This window comes from Mastigoproctus giganteus, chromosome 3, assembly GCF_048544385.1.
Source record: "Mastigoproctus giganteus isolate SK-2022 chromosome 3, ASM4854438v1, whole genome shotgun sequence".
NCBI lineage: Eukaryota > Metazoa > Arthropoda > Arachnida > Uropygi > Thelyphonidae > Mastigoproctus > Mastigoproctus giganteus.
This window is the reverse complement of record NC_143577.1, coordinates 191,891,384-191,914,622: the sequence shown is the minus strand read 5'-3', so window position 1 is coordinate 191,914,622 and position 23,239 is coordinate 191,891,384. Positions and strand designations below refer to the sequence as shown.

Below are 23,239 nucleotides of genomic sequence, written 5' to 3'. Positions count from 1 at the left end.
TATGAGACATCTTTGGTTATGAATACAAAGAATTCTTTGTTTATGTTAACAGTAGAAGGAAAGGGATGAACTATGTGGCCTTACTAGATATGAATCACATAACTGATGTTTGATTCATATCCAGTGTCAGATTGCTGACAAAATGAATAAAGATTTTGCAACTACATTCATATGAAGAACATTTTAGAATTGGGAATATCAGAGGTTTACCAAGTTATACTAGGAGCTAAATGATTTTATAACTGAAAAGAAAGTGGAAGCATGTGGGGTGATGACGTGTTGCCTCTTTGAGTATAGGGACTGCACAGGCTGTTCGACTGCAGTAAGAATGGGAAAAATGTGTGATCTGTCAGACTTTGACAAAGGTCTTATCATGGGTGCATAGTTAGCAGGAGCCACAATTCAAGAAACAAAAGACACAGCTGGTTTTTCAAAAGCATCCATCTCAGAGGTTTTAACGACTGAAAAGCAAGTAGTTCTTCCACATCTCAAAGGCGTAAATGTTGCAGAAAAACAATACTTCAAGAGCGAAGCCATTGTACTCTAAGGAGGTACTATACAGAAAAATAGAACAACCAGTATGCAGCAAATAACATCTTAATTCAACCAAGCCCAGAACTATGCTATTTCAATTCATACCCTGCACAGGGAATTGAAGAAATTGGGTATTGGCAATCATTCAGAAGTCACTTTTTTCAGAGAAAAAAAAACAGAAAAATTCACTTGCAGTGGTGCTGAGAACATCAAGATCGGACAGCGGAACAATGGAAGCAAGTCATGTATTGTGATTCATCTGACTACAAAGTGTATTGTGGTCCGGTGAATCACAATACACTTTGTTTTGCACTGATGGTAGGCAGAGTGTAGTGAGAACCTCAGGAAACAGTGGACCTAGCTTGCTTTGTTAAGACAACCCAAGCATCTGGAAGTGGTATTATGATATAGGGATTGTTTTGTTAGCACTGATTGGGTCTGTTGATACTGAAGGTCAAATGTTATCTAGGGAGTGCCTGAATTTTGTGTCATATCTACTGCATCCTGCAAGTTACACTTTTATCCCAAAGGTGGTGGCCACTCACCTGATCTCAGTCCTCCTGTTGAGAATGTGTGGGATATGCTGGAGAGAACTATTCAGCAGTGAAATCTTCTTCCTTCAACTTTGTCACAGCTGTGCAATATTTTGCTTTTGGAAGAACAGTTACAATTAGACTAAAATGCACTAAAAGACCTTATGGAATTCATTCCGCACTGCACACTTCCTGTTATTCAAAACAAAAGTAGCCTGATTCGATACTGAATAAAGATTTGTATTTTTTTTTTTTGGCCAGTACGTATATCTCTCCTGTTCACAAAAGGGAAGGGAGATCAAAGTGCAAATTGAATAATTACAAACCAGTAAGCTTGACTTCTGTTCCTGGAAAAATAATGGAGTCAGTGATTAAAAAAAGTATTGCAGGACCATCTTGAAGGAATCTTGTCTGATCAGTCTTGTTAGCTATTCTGGCATAATAACAAAGCAACTGGTAGCAAAAAATAATTTTGATATAGACTTAATTAAACTTTTGATACTTTTGATGATGAAAGACTGCTGTACAAATTGGAGTGGTGTACGAATAAAGGGATGGCTGAATAGCAGAAGAGAGAGGGTGATTATTAATGAGCACTGCTCTTGATCTAATGTTATTAGTGGAGTTCCTCAGGGTCCAGGCCTGGGCCCCTTTACTGTTTTTGCTATTTATTAACAATACCAATGAAGGTATATCAAGCTTGTTGTCTAAGTTTTCTGATGATACAAAGGTTGGTACAGTGGTTAATGGCAGGAATTAAGGCATACCACTGCAAGACCTAGAAAAATTGGACAGATGGGCTTAGAAGTGGTAATTGAGGTTTAACATTGATAAATGCAAGGTACTGTGTATGGGCAGCAGTAATCCCAGAATAACATACAAATTGGGTGGTACCACACTCAGGGTGGTGGAGAACAAAAGAGACCTATAGGTAATTGTACAGTCTGACATGAAGTTCTCTGAACAGTGCAGACAGGCTGCTAGGACAGCTCATTGGATTCTTTTGATGATATACAGGAATTTTGCAAGCAGGGACAATGAGCTGATTGTTCTGTTGTATAAGGCAGTGGTTAGTTAGATCTAATCTTAATTACAGCAGTCTGGAAGCTTCATTTTAAGAAGGATGTGAAACTATTGGAACAGGTGCAGAGGAGAGCAACAAAAATAGTGAAGGACACAAAAGATTACTCTTAAAGATTTCAGTTCTGCAAATTGAAGTTCTCTGAAACTAGACACTTGCAAAACCTGATTAAAGTGTTTAAGGTCTAAATGGATTGAGTAAACTAAATGCTGTGGCATTCTTACTTTTCGGATAACCCCCCCCCCCAGGGGTGGTGGTGGGGCTGTTATCTGAAGAATGATGATATCCAGCATCTTCTCTTTCTCGGTGATTCCTTTCTACTTTTGACTCTCTCTCTCTCTCTCTCTGAGTAACTCGGGAATTTTTTTTTTTTTTTTTTTTTTTTGGGCTGGTGCAGCATAAGTCTCAGGCTTCCTTTGCACCATATGGCTGATAATCACACACACACACACACACACACACACACACACACACACACACACACACACACACACACACACACACACACACACACACACACACACACACACACACAGGGGCATACATTTAAATTGTAAAAGGATAGTTATAGGACAGATGGGAAAAATTTGTTTTCAGCCAGAGAATAATGTTGCAACAAACTTCCATCTGGTATTGTAAAAATGGGGAGTCTAGATAAATGTGAGAAAGAATTATGCAAATTGGGAGAAAGAGGATGGAAAGTTGAGATGGAATTGTTTTTTGGCTATTGTTGTATAAGCTTGCTTCCTTGCATCTTTTGCCACAACTAATACTTGCATCTCTAAATTTGCTGACCTGACTTGTGTTGAATCTTTATGGACATATGGTCTTAAATCAGATCTGGACAACTCATACCCCCTGGGTATGAGTTGTCCAGATCTGATTTGAGACATTATGTCCATAAAGATATATTGCAACTATTAATAACTACCTTTTTTTTTTTTTTTTGCATAAAATGTAAACCTTAATAAAAGTTTCAAATACAAAATATACATTTAATTTTAATGTTCTTATTAATTTTTTTGCAGAAATTTACTGACTTGTGTTGAATCAGGACTTGTAAAACTCTGGAATAGTAATCAGGATGAACAGGTAAATATATAAGATAGCACTTGAATGTTTCATTTAGCACTGGTTCAATGCAAAGAAAATCACTCTAGCAGAACCTTTATACAAAGTGATTTTTAAATATATTAGTTTTAGAGGATTGACTTCAGGATAAATGTTAGTCAGAAATGTCAGTTTAGCATGTGCATTCTTTGTGCATCTTGTGAGTAAAACATAGAGCACTAAGGTTTATGAACTATATATGATGTATAAGCTACAAGTGAGCATGTATGGCTGGTTGAATATCATTCAAGAGCTTGAGTAGTGTTAAGTGTAAGAATTGTAGATGAACGCTACCTGAAGCATTCATCTACAATGAATGCTCATCTTCAGGCACACCACTTTGTGCATAAGCATCCCCAATTGTTGGGGAAAATGCAAACCAGGTACTGGCAGAAGACACATCATAGAGGATTACCAGTGCAGTAATACCTTCATAATAAGAGTAATACAGCCACTTCTTGTCACACATGAGACTGGGTCTCTCAGCACAAGCTATTGTATTCTGGGTCTCTGCAGCATGCAGTAGCTCATGTTGGACAGATGAGGTGGTGGAGAGCTCCACCACCTCATCTGAATTATGCACCTGTTGGCACATAACTTATATAACATGTGGACATAGTACGTATGTTATATAAATATAATATAGTACATATGTTATATATATAAATATAACCATATGTTCTATAACATATAACATATGGTTATAGTTATATAACATATGGACATCCATTATTGATAGCAGTTGGAATGACAGTTCACTTTGCATTCAGGTAGCTGCACTTGTCTGAGTGCTATTTTTTTAAAATTTTATCTACCTATTAAAACATATAAAACTGTAAGTATGGAAACAGAATAAACTTTAGATTTTAAATTAACTATACTGTTCTTAAATTTAGATTCTGTACTTATCATTTAATATTAAATTTCAAAAGGCTTACTGTACTACTAATTTGATGATGTAAGGTCAGCAGAAATTGCTGCCATTTCAGAATGTAGTGTGAGGACAAATACAGACACAGGAGAAATAGAGTACAGTTAATTTAAAATGGAATAAAGAGCAAACATCAAGTTTTGTTTATCTGGGCAAAAATGCCACAGAAATGTTTCAAATGATGAAGCAAGTATATGGAAAGAATTATCTGTCTCATGGAAGAGACTCGCTGGAAGATGATGAATATCCGTACACAGCAAAAATGGTTTGAATGCCATAGTTTATTGAAAAGGTGGAAAATCATTACTAATGACTGACGTGCAACGCTTGGATTGATTTAAGATCTGTATGTTAATAAGGAAACCATTTGACAAATAATAATCCAGGATTTGAAGAAAGCGAAGGTCTGTGCGTGGTTTGTTCCACATTTGTTAGCAGACAGTCAACAACGGCACGAGTTGAACATTGCAGAGAACTCATTGAGGCTGCTGAAAGCAAACCAACTTCCTGTTGTTATGGGTGATGAGATGTGACATTTTCAGTACAATTCTGCAAGTGGAAGCAGGAAAACTCTCCAGAAAGTGAAAAAAGTTTGTCAAAAAAGGTCAAAAATCAAAACCGTGCTTATCACTTTCAATGGTGGCAAGGGAATTGTGCACAAAGAGTTTGTGCCCAATGGACAAAGTGTATTACTGATGCCTACTGTCTGAATGTTTTTAAATGTTTGTTGCAGATAGTCCGTTGCATATGGCCTCAGTATGGAGAAGACAGAAGTTGGTTCCTCTTGCACAACAATGCACCAAGCCACAAGGCTCTCGTTCAGGAGTTTTGGCTAGCAAAAAAGTGTGCACCTACCGTACTCACCAGACTTAGTCCTGTGCAATTTCTTTTTGTTTGTGAAGCTTAAAGCACTGCTGAATGCTGTTATTTTCATGATGTTGACACCATTCAAAGAGCTGTAATGAGAACATTGAATAGTATGCCAGTCACAGCCTTTCACCAGTTGTTCCTTTTGCTTTATGATCATTGCATATGGTGTGTGGACATGGAAGGAAGTTACTTTGAATAAACCAAGGTTAGTTTACTCATACATGGATCATTATTTTCTTTTTCTAGTCTCATTCTCGTTTTTCAACTGGCACACTGTATATTTCCCCTTCTTGAACATTATTTTCTTCCTCTCTGAATTTTTTTTAGCTTTCTCAAGACAAACTAGCAGTATCAGTGTCTATTCATCTTCCTCTTCAGTTAGCTCATTGAATGGATTATTTGCTGGAACGTCATTGGCAACTTTAATTATATCATATGTCTAACATGAAAGCTTCAAATTCCTCCCCACCATCTGAATAGTTACCAAAAATAATCCCAAGTTAGTTTTCTTAAAGTCTTTTTAAATAACATTTAAACGTCTTTCAAGGCTAAAGTGAGAAATGTTATCCTTCATTCTGTATTGAGTTTTACATTTTTGATAGAATTTTCAGAATTTAAAAATTTTCTACAAAAGACTACAAAAGCAGTGGCACTTCAGATTTTGGATCACACCTCACTTTTTTGCTGTATTGAAGAAGTAACATTGGCAGGAATGTAGTATGGGTTCCCTAAAACTAATATAGAGTTCCCTGAACTGATATAGAGGGTTCTTCAGTTATCTAGTGACAAACAATTATTTTTGAAATGCTCATTACCTATACACAAATTTGTGGTGAAACTATAACCTAAAATATCAGCAGTCATTGAAGGATTTTACTGAGCCTTATTCATAACAAGCAAGGAGGTGAAGCCTTTAAAAGTGCAGGATTTATTAAATTTGTCAATGTGTACCTGCAACTTTAACACTAACAAGAACAGCTGGCCTATCTTTATTAACTTTAAAGATATGAGTATTAGATTCCTTACCATCAGCTAATGTGCTATAAGGTGAACCTGTTTCATTGTGATTTTAAATTTGGTCAAGGGTTATGTTATGAATGTTAACTAAACTTCTAAAATTTTATTGTTTTTTTTTAGCAGCTTCAGTGTCAACTGATTTTTGTTCACCTGAGATGTCAAGTTTTTTTTATGCCATGCTGAACTATAAAATTCGTTAATCATCCATCAGAAGAGACACATTCATCAGTTAAGTCTACAACTATCTGAGGCATTTTTGCTTTTCAGTAAGCAATAGTCCAGATGTTAGCACACCTTTGGAATGATTAGCACTATACCACTTAAAAAAATTATTATTCAGTTTTATTATTCAAATTATTAAAAAAATTATTATTTAGGTTTTTTGAGAGTAAGTCGCAGATCACTAGCCAACTAAAGTTGTGCAGTGGTATCATTACATAACATCTCATATTGTGGATTCCTTCCCAATGAGTTGTCTACCTCATTATACCATAGGTAGTGCTACCCTGGTAGAGAACGCTATTGTTACTTATTCTCACTCAGTGAGAATAAGTAACAAATAAAATGATGAATTTAGAATAAACTTAATAATTCAGCATTAAAGAGGTTAAAGCCAAAAAGAATGTCTATAAAGGGGGGGGGGTACAAGTAGTAGTAAGCATGTGGCTTACAGTTGACACAACAGAGGAAGTGCATACAAAAGAGGACAGAAGATGAACTCACCACAAAATGTCAGCATAAAGAGATGAAACAAACCAAAACCATGTAACACTTAAATATATACAGTGGCAGACAAAAAAAACTGCATCACTTGTGAATTTTGCAAATAATGTGTTTTGTGCTGCATTGTGGTTGCAGAAATGTTTGAAATGCATTTGTTTTATGTGATATATCTCTGTGAATGAAATCCAATAAAAAGACTTCACCTGATATGCCTAATTGCATTAAATATCTTCCCAAAGGGTAAAATGCATAATTAATGGAAATATGAGAAATCATGCAAGTAGCAATCATGACAACCAAACATTTTATTGCATTTACATGTACAAACTTAAATGACAAGTTAATGTAATAGTATTATGTACTATAAATCAGCAAAATAAATCCTTAATATTTTGTTATTCCTCCTCGAGCTTCAATTACAGCCTTGCAATGATCTGGCATAGAGTTAATCAACTTCTGGATATACGGTTGCCAAATTTCATGGTACCACACCCTGACAATGCTCTCCTGCAGCTGAATCTTACTTGTTGGCTTCTTCTGAGCAATTTTTAGATGACATTATGTACCAGCAATTTTCAATAGGGTTCAAATGTGACTGTTGCCGGGCCAATCCAACACTGTAATGCCAGCATTTCTGAGGTATGACTTCACCTTAAGGGAGAAAAACAAGGGAAAACATAGGTGTAAGTATGTTTTAAGCCTTGTGAGACAAGACAAACTCATCATTAAATCTAAATAGCATAAAACTTACCAATTTTGCTGTGTGGCAAGGTGCTGAGTCCTGTTGAAAAATGCAATTTTCGACGTCTGTGTTGTGATCCCTAATAACGGGTTTCAGGCACTCTTTCAAAATAGCTGTGTAGGTTTCTGCATTCACCATTCTATTAATAAACTTAATTCACCTCACCCCTTTGCTTGTTATTTCTTCTTTTTATTTCTTCACTGAAATCTTCAATCATATAAAAAAATGTAAATAAATTTTCAGAATCTTCTCTTCATTCCTATTTACTTATTACAATGGTGAAGGGAAAGGGACCAATGGAAAGTGCAAATGCTGGCAGTGCTAGGAAACGAAACAAAATTTATTTAGAAATGAAGATGATTAATTAAGAAGTACGAAGCAGGACAAAGTTTGTCATCTATTGCACGGGAATTAGGTCTCGCTGCTTCAACAGTGAATACTATTTTAAGGGACAGTGCATGTATAAAAGAACATGCTAAACGATCAATGCATTTAAGTTCAACAGCGATCACAAAACAGCGTTCAGATGTTGTATCGAAGATGGAAAAGCTTTTAATAATAAAGAATGGAAAATCAGATTCAGAAGTGAGTGCCCCTGAGTCCAATGGGCATTCAAGCAAACGCATCAAGTATTTATGAAGATATTAAGAATAAGTACGGCGAACCCCAAGCCAAGTTCATGGCAAGCAACAGGTGGTTTAATAGGTTCAAGCATTGTGCTGGTTTCCAAAACATTAAAGTATGCAGTGAAGTCGCCAGTGCTGATTCTGCAGCTGCACAGAAATTTTGCGATTTGTTGGAAAAAGCCCCTTCTAAATCTCCACCAACTTCTGCTCTCAACTTCTTCAGTGGCGTACTTATCAGCTGGAGAGTTAATTTTGACAACGATGCTTGAAAAGTAAAACTTGCTGATGTTATGCCCGTCTCCTCTCTCTTTTTGTAATTTTATAATTTTGAAATTTTTGTAATTTTGTACACTTTTGTAATTTTTTCTGCATATGAGATAAAAAAAAAAATTGAATAAATAATTCTATTTACATGTTCGTCGAACATGTCTTTTTTGCTTCAATCAAATTCAGCGCGCATAGTTGTGAGTGCTGCATAAGCATTTAGGGACATTCCGACTTACGTAGAGTTCCACTGAACATAACCCTTACTTAAATCAGGGAGTGGCTGTAGTGTCATATAACGCACAACCCTGGTGTCTATTTCAAGAGGCAGCCTCCGAGATTGCATGAGAAGACAACAATATCAAATCTCCATTTCTGATGCAAAGCACATACTGTTCAGTTAAAACTAATGAAAATGAAATGGTGAAAACCATTAGGTTAACCATTTTATTTTCATTGTTGAATACAGTAAACCCCTGCTATTCGCGGTCGCTGATTTAATATAAAATGAAACCTAAAAAAAATGTGAATTTTAAAGCACCGTGAACATTTTCTGCCATAAAAAAACATGGGCATGGCTAAAATTATCTTTCCCGGTCAAAACAGCGCTCAGTGGGTGGGGGGAGAGGGGTGACAAAATCGCGAGTGTGGATGTTTCTCGCTAATCCTTGTTCAGTATGTGTTGTGCGCCTGCCATGGAAGGTTTTGTCGTTTGTTTTTAATTTATATGCTTATAAATTGAATAAATTTATCAATTTATGAATTGATATGCTTACAAAAGTGAAAAATCTGCTGTTTTGCAGTGTGTTAGTGTAAACAGACTTTTTCGAGTGTGTTAACAGAAGAAAGTGACTTTATTGAGGACAAATTCTTTTCTAACCCCTACAAAAATATGGCTATGAATAACAAGGGAATTGTGAAAAGATCAAAGGAGGTGATGACATTAGCGAGTAAAATTCAGTTATTAGACAAAATTTCTAATGGTGAAAGTGTCTCATCAGTGGCAAAACATTATAAAATCAATAAGTCAACGGTACGATCAATCAAGAAATCGGAAGAAAAAATCCGCCGTAGTGTCCGTGAAAACGCGCTAATTGCTTCAAAAATTTGCTCTGTAACTCGTGATGTTAAATTAGAAAAAATGAAAAAAGCTTTAAATCTGTGGATAGAAGACCGAACTCAAAATAAAATTCCATTAAATTCACTCATCATTCGTGAAAAGGCAAAACACCTTTATAACACTTTAGCAAAACTGGTGATAGCACTGGCGGGATAAGTTTTATAGCTATAGCAAAGGCGCTGGATTGAAGGATTTGTTTGAAATTTCTAATAAATATTACATTTAATATTAAATTGTTTCTTATTTTCATTTCAATGCCTTATGCTTGCATTTCACTATGTACTGTCTATGTACATAGTCATATTATGAAGGTACATATAATACATACATAGACAAAATTTTAGGCTAGTTTTTCTTATATATTTCATACTTTGGAACGGAACCCCTTTATTACTATGGGAGCCATAACTCAGTATTCGTGTTTTTTTTTTTTCTCAGGAACGTAACCCCCGCAAGTAGCGGGGGTTTACTGTATATCAAAAGTATAAAGATCGCCATTTTAATGAAAATAAAATGGTGAATTTGGAATAAATTTAATAATTCAGCATTAAAGAGAAAGCCAAAAGCAAATGTATATAAAGGGGGGAAATATACAGCTAGGTTGCGATTAGTGCGACTAATGAATCCCATGAAGTAGTCGCATTATTCGAATTCGCACTATTCGAAGTTATGATTATGTGTAAAATATGGTAATTGGTTCCAGCTCGATAGAAATAGGTAACGAAAAATTTTAAACATAAGTTTTTATATGTTTATTAATGAAATATTACAGTAAAGGATAAAAAGAATATACTTATAATTTAAATTTATTATTAACAAAGTCATATAGTATTGTAATTATAGAAAACAAAATAAAAACAAAAAAAATTCTAAATATCATTCCTAAAGGTAAGCTTACACTGAAGAAAACATCTTTATTGTCTTTCGAAATATTTTAGCAGCGTAGACTGAACTCTTTTCTCCTTCTTTAAATCTTCGTTCTCTTGGTAGATGCAGAGTGCTTTATCCACATCTCGGCAAATTTGCATGCTTCGATCGAGGTTAGAGTCAGCATCCATAATTTTTTGCTTCACGACTTTTACAGCTCAAAAGATATTTTTGAATTCCTTGAGAGTGAACTCCTTCACTTTCACATTATCTCGTTCTTTGGCATCATTGTCAGCTTCTTCAAATGCTCTTTGTTGATCTAAAAGTAGGAGGTCATCATCAGTCAATTCTTCCGAGTGTGAATTGAGCAGTTCCTGTACATTGTCATTTTCTAGTTCATCAAATCCAAGTTCTCTTCCAATATTTGTTATTTCTTCTATAACAGTTTCTTCGAAACCACTACTATTTGCACAATGAGGCAAAATGTGCTTCCACACATGTTGTTTGCAGTTATTTGTTGTCAAGCATGCTGAATATTTTCTATTGCATGTCTGATGTTATAATTTTTCCAGAACTCTGTTAAGGGAATTGCATTGTCTCCTGTAGTTTTAGCAATTGCCTGTTCAAATGTTTTTCTTATGTAGTAGGCCTTAAATGTTGCATGGTCCCTTGATCCATGGGCTGCAACAAAGATGTTGTTTGGGGCAAAAAATGATTTTTACATTTTCACATAATGAACCGAGTGTAGTTGGATGACCAGGAGCATTATCCAAAATTAGTAGAATTTTAAATGCAATGTTGCTTTCCTTGCAATATTTTTCAACAGCTGGGCAAAAATAACTTGAAAACCAGTCAGTGAACACAGCTTTGGTCACCCATGCTTTCTTATTAGATCGCCAAATAACTGGAAGTGATCTATAGTTGTAGCCTTTTAGAGTGCGAGGATTTGGAGACCAATAAACAAGCATCAGTTTCAATTTAAAATTGCCTTGAGCATTGCCTCCCAATAAATGTGTTAGGTGATCTTTAGACACTCTAAATCCAGGTTAAGTTTTTTCTTTCTTAGAAATGTAAGTTCTGAAGGCATCCTTTTCCAGAATAAACCGGTTTCATCCATGTTAAATATTTGTTGATCAGTGTATCCACCATCTTCGATTATTTTTTTTAAAACATCAAGATATTTATATGCATCCTCAGCTGCACTGGCCATCTCACCCGTAATTTTAACATTATGCAGCTGAACTCTATTTTTAAATCGATCAAACCAACCAGCACTTGTACTAAACATTTCTTCTACTTCTTCATTTTTTTCTTTCGCTCTCTTAAACAAATTTAAAGCTTTTGTCTGAGTGGCTGCTCTGCTAAGGGGAATGCGTTTTTGATTGCAATCCTCAATCCATACAGTTAAAGGACGCTCCATTTCTATCATAGTAATACTTCTATTCCTTGTAGGTGTTTGCAAACCAAAAAGCTGATGCAACTTTACATTTTTTTTCCCTGCGTGTTTTGTAATATTCCGTACCGTCGATTCAGGCATTCGGACATCTCGTCCTATTTTAGAGTTGCTATGACTGCATTCATGTCGTTCAGTCACATAAATTTTTTGCTCTAATCTAATAATGAGCCTCTTCTTTTTTGTGCTCGTAGTGTTTTTATCTGAAGGAATCTTCCTTTTATCCATTTTGTTAAGGTCACATCTTAAAACAATTAAAACAAATTATGAAAACTAACATTATTACGACAGGCAGTAGCACATGCACATGTGCTACTGCCTCAAAAAACTAACGTATATTACGACAGGCAGTGGCACGTGCACATGCGAAGATAAACAAGTGTAGCAGCATCTAATGCGAGACTAATCGTCTAATACCAGGGTATTAGTTTAATACCTGGTATTAAACTAATAAAGTAAATCGTCTAATACCCTGGTATTAGACAAAGTAAAGGCTCAACCCATTCAATACCAGGGTATTGAATGGGTTGAGCAAGCTGAATGCTGATGAGATTCTTCCTCTTGCTCAGCTTAAGAACCTGAGGGGGCATAGATTCAAATTTAGGAAAGACAGTTAGAATAGATGTGCGGAAATTTGCCTTTAGCGAGCGGGTAGTTGATTGGTGGAACGGACTTCTATCTTTTGTTGTGGAAGCTGATAACCTAAATAAATTTAAGGCTGAGCTGGACAGGCATTTGGAATGAATGGAGGGGTGAAACGGGAGATTTTTTTTTTTTTTTTTTTTTTTTTTCGGCTGATGCTGCATAATTTTGCTTTCTTGCATCGTATGACTTTATTAATACTAATATATATATATAGCTTGAATGAGCAACCTCAAGTGGAATGAGGGGGGAAAAATTAAATGTAGTTAAATTTGTGATAAATACAACTCAGAATAGAAAAGAAAGTAACACAGTGGCAAGAAAAAGGTGCTAAAACTTTGTGAAAGAGAAAAAAAGTGATATAGGAAGAATATAGTTTCTTGCTATGCTTTCATAAAACTTTTGGCTCACGAGAAATAAAAGGAAGAATATACAAAAGTAAAAAAGTAAAGGAAGTATAAATATATATAAACTCATCATATTGATATAAATCAAATTTATAAGTAGTTTTGGTGTCCAGCTATAGCTGCCTTATTCTTGGGTAATTTTTTTTTTTTTTTTTGTATTTTGGGCCACTGCCCTGGAGGACTATTGCATTGCTGGGTTGAGTAGTTTGTCAGTTGCCATGGATTTCTATAACATTCGAAATGCACCAATTTCCACGACTTTGTTGTCCTGTGGCCTTCTGATGAGATAGGACTCAATAGTTGTCTTTTTCATTTTTAGTTGTCTATTATTATTACTACTATTATTTTTATCTCTATTTTTAGTTGTTTGATTTATTTGTTTTGTTGTGGATAGTTTATTGTATCATTGTCATGATATTTCACATTATTTGGCCTCAGTGTTCAAAAATTTTAGATATGTACTGTTTCCATGGTACTCATTTTCTCAATCTCTCCCCTCCATTTCTATTTTTCCTGATATGCTTTAGTTGGGTTCACTTTTTACGGTACTTATCCATCTTACTGGCCTACTTTAATTTAATTTACATTATGGGCGAAGGTAAAGAAAGGCAACACCAGAACGATGAGAAACGTCAGATAGCTTACGCGGAAAATTAGTTTCTCGATATGGCACTCTAGCGCTACTCGCTCGATAAACAGATGGTAGGTGTTATCGGCCTGGAGCAAAGTAAGAACGATATATTGATTGACGGGTAGGTGTGGCAAATGTGCACTGATTGGTGCGCGAACACAACACACGATAACATCGGGTTAGTATCATTTTAGTAGCACTCAGAAGCACTAATGGTAACTTGCTCTAATGAATGTTTTCCATTATGGTGAAAAAGGTCAGGTTACCTCCACTTGAATCCCATGGGAGCTTGAACCCCTCCCGAAGTGGAGGTAACCTAACCTTTTTTCTTTAGAATCACAAACATATTTAGAAATACATTCATAAAAAATAAATTTTTTTATGACCGTATTTTTATTTTCTTGTTCAATAATATGCCCCAATGGTGAAAAAAGGTCAGATTACCTCCACTTGAATCCCACGTGAGCTCGAACCCATTCCGAAATGGAGGGGGTAAGGTAACCTAACCGTTTTTCTTTAGAATCATGTGGACTAGCGCATAAATTGTTTATTAACAAAATATTATTTTTTTATTACTGTACTTTTATTTTTAAAGACACTCGTGCAGATACACATGTATCATAATGTCAGTCAACACCTCAACAGCTATATATATATATATATATATATATATATATATATATACCCTTTGGCCATATCCGCTATATATATATATATAGTTATAGTAAAAGCACAATGAGTACTATACATTACATCAGTCTATAATCTAGTTATTATAGTAAAAGCACAATAAGTACTATACCGATGCTGAACATGTATATGAACACAACAGTATACAGCTTGCAGTAGGCCATGAGGCCAAAATAACTTATAAAAATAAAATAGCCCATGCAGGCATACATGGCCAAACCATGGAAGTAAACATATAATTAGTAATAAAATATAAATATATAATACAATGATGATTATGTAGTTAACTATTGGTGTAGAGATACATTGAAAGGGACTTTTTCAAGGGCTAACCCTCTCAATGTATCTTACCAATAATTAACAGAGCTATCTGTTTCTGATTGCCATCTGCCTGTTTAACAGTGTCCAAAACTTAAACTTAATTATGTTATAATTTAGTAGCAAACAGGCAAGATAACATTTTATCTTGCCTGTTTGCTACTGTATGAAGTTGCTTATAGTCTGTTCACAGATATAGACCTTTCTTAGCAACTGGGCTGAAATTTTATAAGTGGGAAAGATAGAAAGCACATGGTAGGGCTAAGGTGACACTGTATTTCAAGCCAAATTTAGTGATTACCTGCAGAACAATTTTTTTTTCAATGACCATGATAAATGAAATGGAAAATATAAAGTTGGAAGTGCTTTAATCTTTCACCTGAAAGTTTTTGCTATAAGAATTTTGTAGAAAAGGTTGAGTTATGAATAAATCTTTCTTTTCTGTAGTAATACTAGAGAACGGAAAGATTTGTTCATTACTGAAATCTTTCTGTTCTTTAGTAATAGTGGATAACAGAAGGATGACCAACTCTGAGATAAAAATACCAAAGCTTTATTGACTGTAAACTGAAAACTGCTCCCTATAATAAAAGTATAAAATCTGTTGAATAAAAAGCTCACATATTAGTATTTATAATAAAAGAATAAAGTTGAAAATAATAAAAATAGATAAGCTTTCAACAGGTTTATCCTGTCTTTATCAGTCATGTAATTTGTACTGGCCCCTTGCATTTAAAACATTCGAATTTAAAACATTCGAAGCTGAAAAGGCATTGCACAAACGACCAAACTCCCCCCTCCATATTTCTGTTCTTTCCCACCTTTTATAGCTAACTTTGTTGTTAATATTCTGGCATGAAATAACCTGGAGATATAAAGATGTCATCATAGTCAATCTGAATGCTGAGGTTTTCTTGTTATTAACAGGAGTATTTTTATTCCTTGGTTGCTATTTTTATAGAATAGTCAGTTATATTGTATAATATTCTAAATTTTTTTTTTTTTTTTAATCCCTTCATATTATGGAATAGATTTCCCCATATATTTGGAGTGCTTTTACTCGCAAATGGACTATACAAATAAAATTGTCTCCTTTCAAAGTTGTGGTCAGTGAATTCATTATCTCAGCCTAATGCTTAATAGCAGAACTACTGAGAAACTCTTGAGTTTCTCAGTAGTTCTGCTATTAAGCATTGATAATTATCGCTGAGTTGCTATTCTTGCTTATAAATAGTAAGAGGTAATTCCATTACATAACAAACTTCACCATGCCAAAAATTAATTAAACAACATAAATTTTATATATTACTGTGTGGGAAAAGCATGGCTTTGAAGTTAAATCTCTATATGATGATGTAAAATATAGTGATGTAAAAAAAAAAAAAAAAACCAAACTAACAAATATACAGCACATTCTGTATTTTTTATTATTTTTATTTTATTTAATTATTAGTACTGTATTATTGTACAGTATTGTTTCTATTTTTTTCATTGTAAATGGATAGTATTTTAGTTACATTATCAAATGGGTTAAAAAGATGTTGTTATGTTGTTATTTGGTTTTTAGGAGCATTAGCAACTAAGGCCATATTGCTCCGGAGATATGCGGTGGTCATTCCTCGACCTTTCCGCATCCTCCGTATTTGGTGGTCATGGGCTCGAACCCCAGTCTAATCAAGAAGCGTGTGCTATGCACTGCTGCTCCTGCCCACCTGGCTATGGAGGTGCCCAAAGGGTTCAAAAGAAAGAAGCTTTTGTGTACCATTATATATAACAGTTTCTATGGCAGAATGTGTTCTAAACAACTGGCTTATGAATGATTTTGGGAATACCTGTTTATAATTTGGACTCCGGTCCAGCCTTGGTAGCTTGGGAAAGAGGAATGGAAATGTCTCTAATGTATAGCAAGGTTGGCCTACTCAGATGTTGGATTATTGAATTTTCCAAACTGGTAACATTATTGAAATTTTTAGGAGTTATACTAGATAATTTCCTTTTGTATGAATTTTTCAATAAATATTTGTACTTCTGCCCTTTAGTGTATTAAATTTGATCTCTGTTTAATAAGTTTGTGAGAGATTATATTAAAGTATTATTGCACATTTCCTTATGCTCACTTGAGATCCTGCAGCAGTGTTTTTTCATTTTCTTGTTTGTGATTTTAAAAGGAGGTTAAACAATTTAGTGTATTTGGAACTGAAATGAACTGGAAAGCTAATTTACTTAAAACTCTGACACTCACAGTTGACAGTTAGATTTAATACAAGCCGGGATGAGGGTGTGGCAACTAAAGCAATTGCCTCAGGAATGAATCTAGAAGGAATGCAAAAGTTAATGGATTTAATAATGTAAGTTCATGTGCTATAGGTTAGTGGAAGGGAACTCAGTACATTTCTGAATAGCTGCCTTGGAGCAAATTACTTGCCCCTCAGGTGCAGCAATATCTTGCTCTGAGTCTGGTTTAATATGAAATCTATTTTGCTTAAAATTATTTTTATTAAATTAAAATTATTTTGTTAAATGTCAGATTATTTTGTGAGTGTTTTTACAGGTTGCTCTGACTTTATTGATGTACAGAAATCCATCTGCTGGAAAATACCTGATAGGAGTTAGAAATTTAGTTTAATATGATAAAAGTTTATGTAGCCAATCTTTTTTCAGGTTAGACTTTATAAGTTACATTGCTTCTTTCCTATTACAGATCTAAAATGATTAACTACTTTAATAATATATCATTTTGTCTGAAATTAGTTTTTAAATCACTTGTAAAACCTCACTTAATACTGCAGGCATTAAGTAAGGTATTAAGGATTAATAAAGAGTATTATATGAACTGAAATATTTATATGGCCATGATTTTAGGTTGAAATCAATGTTGGAGAAGATATTTGCAAAATGCGACAAAACATGCAGAAACCTCAGCTGTTTGCAACTGGTGGTAAAGAAAATGATTTAAAAATATGGGATTTGCAGAATCCTAAAGAACCTGTTTTTAGAGCTAAAAATGTAAGTATCAAACTTATAATTTATGACCTAAATGTAAAATGAAGTTGGGAGAAACACTTTATATAAAAAAATTATTTATTTTCATAAAGTTATCAAACCAAAATTAGATCACCTTGCTAAAAAAATTCTTATTGGCTGCATTTCTGGATAATCTGTATGAGCCTACCAGGCCAAAAGTTGATCTAATTCTAACCGGAAATCAAAAGTAAATAAAAATTAAAATGCATGCATAATACTAAGACACCTTATAGGATTTAGAATTAGAAATTTATAGTTTAACATTTAATAAAGTTTACAGCAATTAATGTTATCAGGGCAGACTTTATAAGTTATATTGTTTCTTTCTTATGGATCTAAAGATTTGATACATTGAAAAACATTACATAATTTTTAAACACAATACAACTAAATTAACATTTTACTATGAAAACAAAATAAGCATAAATGCTCATTTGAAGGTAATGTCGGGCCATTACCTTCAACTAAATTTGAAGGTAATGGCCATCATCATGTAAGTAATTCAGATTGTATTATTTGAATATATAAAATAAAATGAGGAAACACATATTCTACTATTTAACAAATTGAAATCATATAGGGGTGTACAATAAATTGTGTATGAAAACCTAACAGATTAAATGCTTGAGGAATAAAAACACAAATACTCTGGAGCATTTTTGAATTAAGGGTGTCATTTCCATGATATAACACAAAGTTTTATGATTGCTTCCTGTTTTCGTAAACTTCTCTGTGGGCTATTACAATGTTTAATTGAGACTAGAAATTTATACCAGTATACAATGGTCTTGCACTCAGGTGGTTGTTTTTCCTATTCTCATTGAAAACATCACTATACAGTGGTTGCAGACTGACTATGACCAAACCACAAGATGTATGATGCTTGCACACTGCCAGTGAAATTTGCCATCTTTACTTTTCAGTGTCATCAGCAGGAAATGCTGTAAACTGAAATGGTCAATATGGAAACTTTATGCCTTAATGAACATAACACACCTTATTTCTTATCCGTACCTTTGTTCATTGCATAGTTATAATTTTTTCAAATTGAGACTTAATTTGAAAATCACCCTGTATTTAACTTTTTTTTTTTTTTTTTTTCTTTTTTTTTTTCTTAGGTAAGAAATGATTTTCTGGACCTTAGAGTTCCAGTGTGGATACTAGATATGCACTTTATTCCAGACACCGAAAAAATTGTGGCCAGTACTGGCCATCATCATGTAAGTAATCCAGATTGTATTATTTGAATATATAAAATAAAATGAGGAAACACATATTCTACTATTTAACAAATTGAAATAATAAGAACACTCAGCCTGTCTTATCTGGATCATTGATCTTATTGTCATCAGTGTTAGACCTTGTGAGAAGAGTGAGTGTAGTAACATTCAAATTAGGAAAAAATTAATTTAAATGACTTGTTTTGTGATTTGCTTACTGAATTGTTCCTCTGTGTCATAAAATAATATCTTCTAACTTCATTGCTATTGTTTTTTCAGAGAGTTGTCAATCTGATAAGTGGTCAGTAATGGCTGTAACAGGCCACTATTGATCATCATTTAAGTAATAGCTGCTATAGTAGTGTATCAGCTTTTTAAGTGAATGGCAAATTATACTCTCAGTAATTCCATGTTTAAAAGAGCTCAATACCAGTGCAAGGCATCGTAACATGACGTTTGTTTTTGCTGTAAGCATTGAGACCTTTGCATTTACTAGGCAGTTTAAGCTCTGCATCCACAAACCCCTGGTTTTTTTTTAATAAATATTATAAAGAATTTTAGCAGCACCTGGCACATTGATTGGTTCAAAGCAAACTTGCAGATGAACTCTGTCTGGTTTCAGGAGAGTCCTTGAGGAACCCTGGGCTATTTCAGATTTCATCACTGGTGAGAAAGGTTGACAAAGTGTTTCGGGTGGGGAAAGATTTTTATTTATTATGATATCAGTGAAAAACTTGACCACTGAATATACCAAAACCACAAATTAAAATATCTGTAAAAAGTATACATTAAGTATAACTAATGTGAATTTAAACCCATACAATTATTCAGGTATCTGTTAGTTCATAAATACCAATGCATCATTCGAAACCTTGCCACCAGAAGTGTAACTAGAATTTTGATGCCTGTGGCCAGATATCAGAAATGCACCTTTGTTTTCATAAAAGTAATTAAATTAAAATCATGATATTATTATGAGGGCTATTCAATAATGAATAATTATAATTTTTCATGAGCAACCATATGAACTACATTTCAAGATTCAAAACCAAGTCCGCTTCTGCCGAAATCCCTCTCCAAAACTCTCAATTTGCTGCTACTGATGACCTCTCCATAATTTCCATCACAAGACAGCAACTGATATATGCAATTAACTCCCTGCGTCCATCTAGTACCGCAGGCTGTGATAAGATACCTCATTTCATAATTAAATGCCTTAGCCCCTATATCCTAGATGCATTACTCTCAATCTACAACTCAGTTCTTTCCACACGAGTTTTCCCTGCTCAGTGGAATGAATACTCTGTGAGGCCACTACCTAAGGTTAAAGCACCAACAAGCCTAAAAGAATTCAGACCAATCTCAACTTCTTCCACCCTCCTGAAACTTCTAGAAAAGGCACTTCTTCCAGCATTAAACAAACAGCTGATGCCACAGAAGCTGAAACAGTTCCATTTCGCAGTCGAAAATAGATCCACCATAACAAACCTCATGGCCGCACAGATATCAATTCTTCAAGCCTTCGAAAATAAATCTGAATTAGCTATAGTGTACGCCGATATTGAAGCTGCTTTTGACTGTCTAGACGTCACAGCCCTTCTCAGTCTTCTACAATTCTTCTTCAGGATTAATGGAGACCTTCTAGCTTTCCTCACCGCCTTATTGAAGAATAGAAGTGTCCACCTCACTTTGAAGAAGACCCACTTTACAAGAAAAATCAATGCAGGAGTCCCACAAGGTGGTGTCCTGTCTGGCCTTCTTTTCTCAGCCATTCTGATTCCTTTTATGCGTCTTCGTGATGATGCTATAATATATGCCGACGATATAAAGTTTCTGACCTTAATCCCACCGTCTGCAGACCCAATGGCAATTACGTCTTCCATCACAGAGAATTTGACCGACCTTTCAACTTACTTGAAGATGTTTGAATTAAACCTTAACCCTTCAAAATCTGCAATAATGATATACTCATTGAAACACCAACCAACAATAATTCAACCTTCAGTTTTAGGTACTCTCATCCCAGTAGTTACCTGCCATAAGGATCTCGGTATCTATTTTGATCCGAAGCTGAAATTTAATGTTCACACGGAATACCTCCGGAAGCGATTTAACACCCTACGCTGGAGAGCGAAACAACACCTACTTCATTCTAATGATGCTGCAACCACTACCAGATATCTTCAAGCCACTGTTTATCCGGCTATTTTATATGCAGCTGAGATCTGGGCATCTGCGTCGCCCTCTCTTCAAAAACCGGTGTTCTCGTGTGAATACTGGACCCTGAAATGGGCCACAAATAAGCATCGCCGACCCCCTCATTTGAGAACAACTGACATGGCTGAGCAGCTAAATGTACCCAGGCTTCCGAGGTTAATTGACAGCAGGCGTTTAATGACCTCAGTAAAAATGTACACAGGAGTGATAAACGCCCCAAACATCTGGGATTTCTGTCAGTGGCACAATCCTCCGCCATCCTTGAGGTCAGAGCCCACACTAACCTTCAAATACAACCGGCTGAAACTGTGTAGTCGGTTCTTACCTGCCCAGGCACTGCTCCGTCTTGGAGTCGACCTACAAAAAATGGCTACCGACTACAAATACCGTCACATGCTCCTCGAGTGGATTACATCGGTGGAACTGGGATAACTTCCTCCATATGACGTTCAGTCCTCATATTTTCATTATTATAATTTCATTTTTACATGTTTAATTTGTGTAACTAATAATTTCCATGTAATGGTAAAAAAATGTTTTGCCAATTAATCTCAATATTATAATGTAAAACTCCTGGCCATGTCGCCGTGATGAGTATTATTGTCTCTAGTACATGTCCTGTACTTATCAGCAATAAAGAATTTATTTATTTACTTGCTATTTCTATCTGACTGCAGAATTTAAAACCAAACTAACGCTGCTATGTGATGCAGCTGTGAGTTGCATTACATGGCAAATGCACAGTTGACTCATATGCACAGTGTGACCTTTGCAGTCAGTCAAGTTTAATCCTGTTCACCTTTGCCTATCTAACAATGGATGTGACATGTGAGGAACAGTATGCTGCTCTCAAATTTTGTTTCTCTCTCAAGAAAACATCAGCTGAAGCATATGAAATGTTAAAAGAGGCTATGGTGAATCAACATGGCACAGTTTGCAAGTATTTTAGAAAGATGGATGTGATTCAATCAAAAAATCAGCAGTTCTGGAGCTCCAACCACTACTGTGAAGATGGTATTAAGATCTTAATATTTGCCATAGATGTGAAACTTTTCTAATGCAGATAACCTTCAAGCTGCTCTCAATTCTTTTGCTAATTGGGTTGCTTTAAACGGTTTGGAGATTAATCCTAGGAATTGTACCTCAATTTCATTTACTGGTTTGAGGAAAACTATGATTTTAGTAACCACAGGGGGGGTCTCCGTAGCCAAGTGGTCAGGAGCAGGAGTGCAGTAGCACACGCTCTTTGAGTAGACCGGGGTTCAAGCCCCTGACTGCTAAATACGGTCGATCTGCCAACCCGCACTGGACCAGCGTGGTAGATTATGGTCCATTTCCCTCAGCATGAATTGTTGAGGAAGCTTCCATTCTGCAGTGAGTTGATAATGGCTGCAGTTTACTTTTTTTTTACTACAGGGGTGGGCAACCTTTATGAATGGTGGGCCAAAAAAATGTCCACGAGGTACATGCAGGCCAATTTTTTTTTATATATTTCCACAATACAATTTTTAGGATTATTAAAATGGGTGTATAATGAAAAAATTGTCATAAACAGTTTTATGTTATTTATTGTAATATTTTTACATACACTTACATATTATTAATTTTATTAATAAGATAAACCAAATACAAATTCAAGATAAAATTACAAAAATACTATTATAGTAACAAAATACAAATAAAATTCATTGCAATATTTTTATTTTTATGATATTTAATGAGAGATTTGATACTGTTTATTTTTATCAGTGAATTGATATCTGGATCGATGTTTGTCCTAGTAATGTGAAGAGTATTTCTGAAATATTATGTCAGAAATTCCATTAATTCAAAAATATATATATTTTTTGAAAATGACTGCAGGCTGGATTACTCATGTCTGCAGGCCAGTGGCTGCCTGTCCCTTCAGTACTATATTAAGGATATTCCGATTACCATAGTTGTTGAAGTTAAAGATCTAGACGTTACCTTTACAGCTGGATGTGGGTTTTAAAAACATATTAGGAATATATTATATAATAGCCAATTTGTTTTTTCAGTTAGAAAAAACAAATTGGCTTCATTTAACAGCAGATGTACAGATTTCAAGATCCTTAGTTCTATATGCTCTTATTCAAAGCAACTATACTCCATATACTGGAGTTCACTGCTGCTATATGGAACCACACTACACATATTTGATACAGCAAATTGAATCCCTGCAAATGAAATTGATCCAC

At 34.8% G+C, this 23,239-nt stretch overlaps 1 protein-coding gene across 1 annotated transcript in view; it reads left to right on the top strand.

Moving 5' to 3' along the window:
- Positions 1-23,239, top strand: part of l(2)k09848 (WD repeat domain 74 lethal (2) k09848) — a 55,784-nt gene that overhangs the window by 15,050 nt on the left and 17,495 nt on the right. The window contains exons 4-6 of the mRNA XM_090370217.1: positions 3,177-3,240; positions 17,422-17,565; positions 18,702-18,803. Of these exons, the coding sequence (XP_090226343.1) occupies positions 3,177-3,240; positions 17,422-17,565; positions 18,702-18,803 (310 nt within the window). The remainder of the gene's footprint in view (positions 1-3,176; positions 3,241-17,421; positions 17,566-18,701; positions 18,804-23,239) is intronic.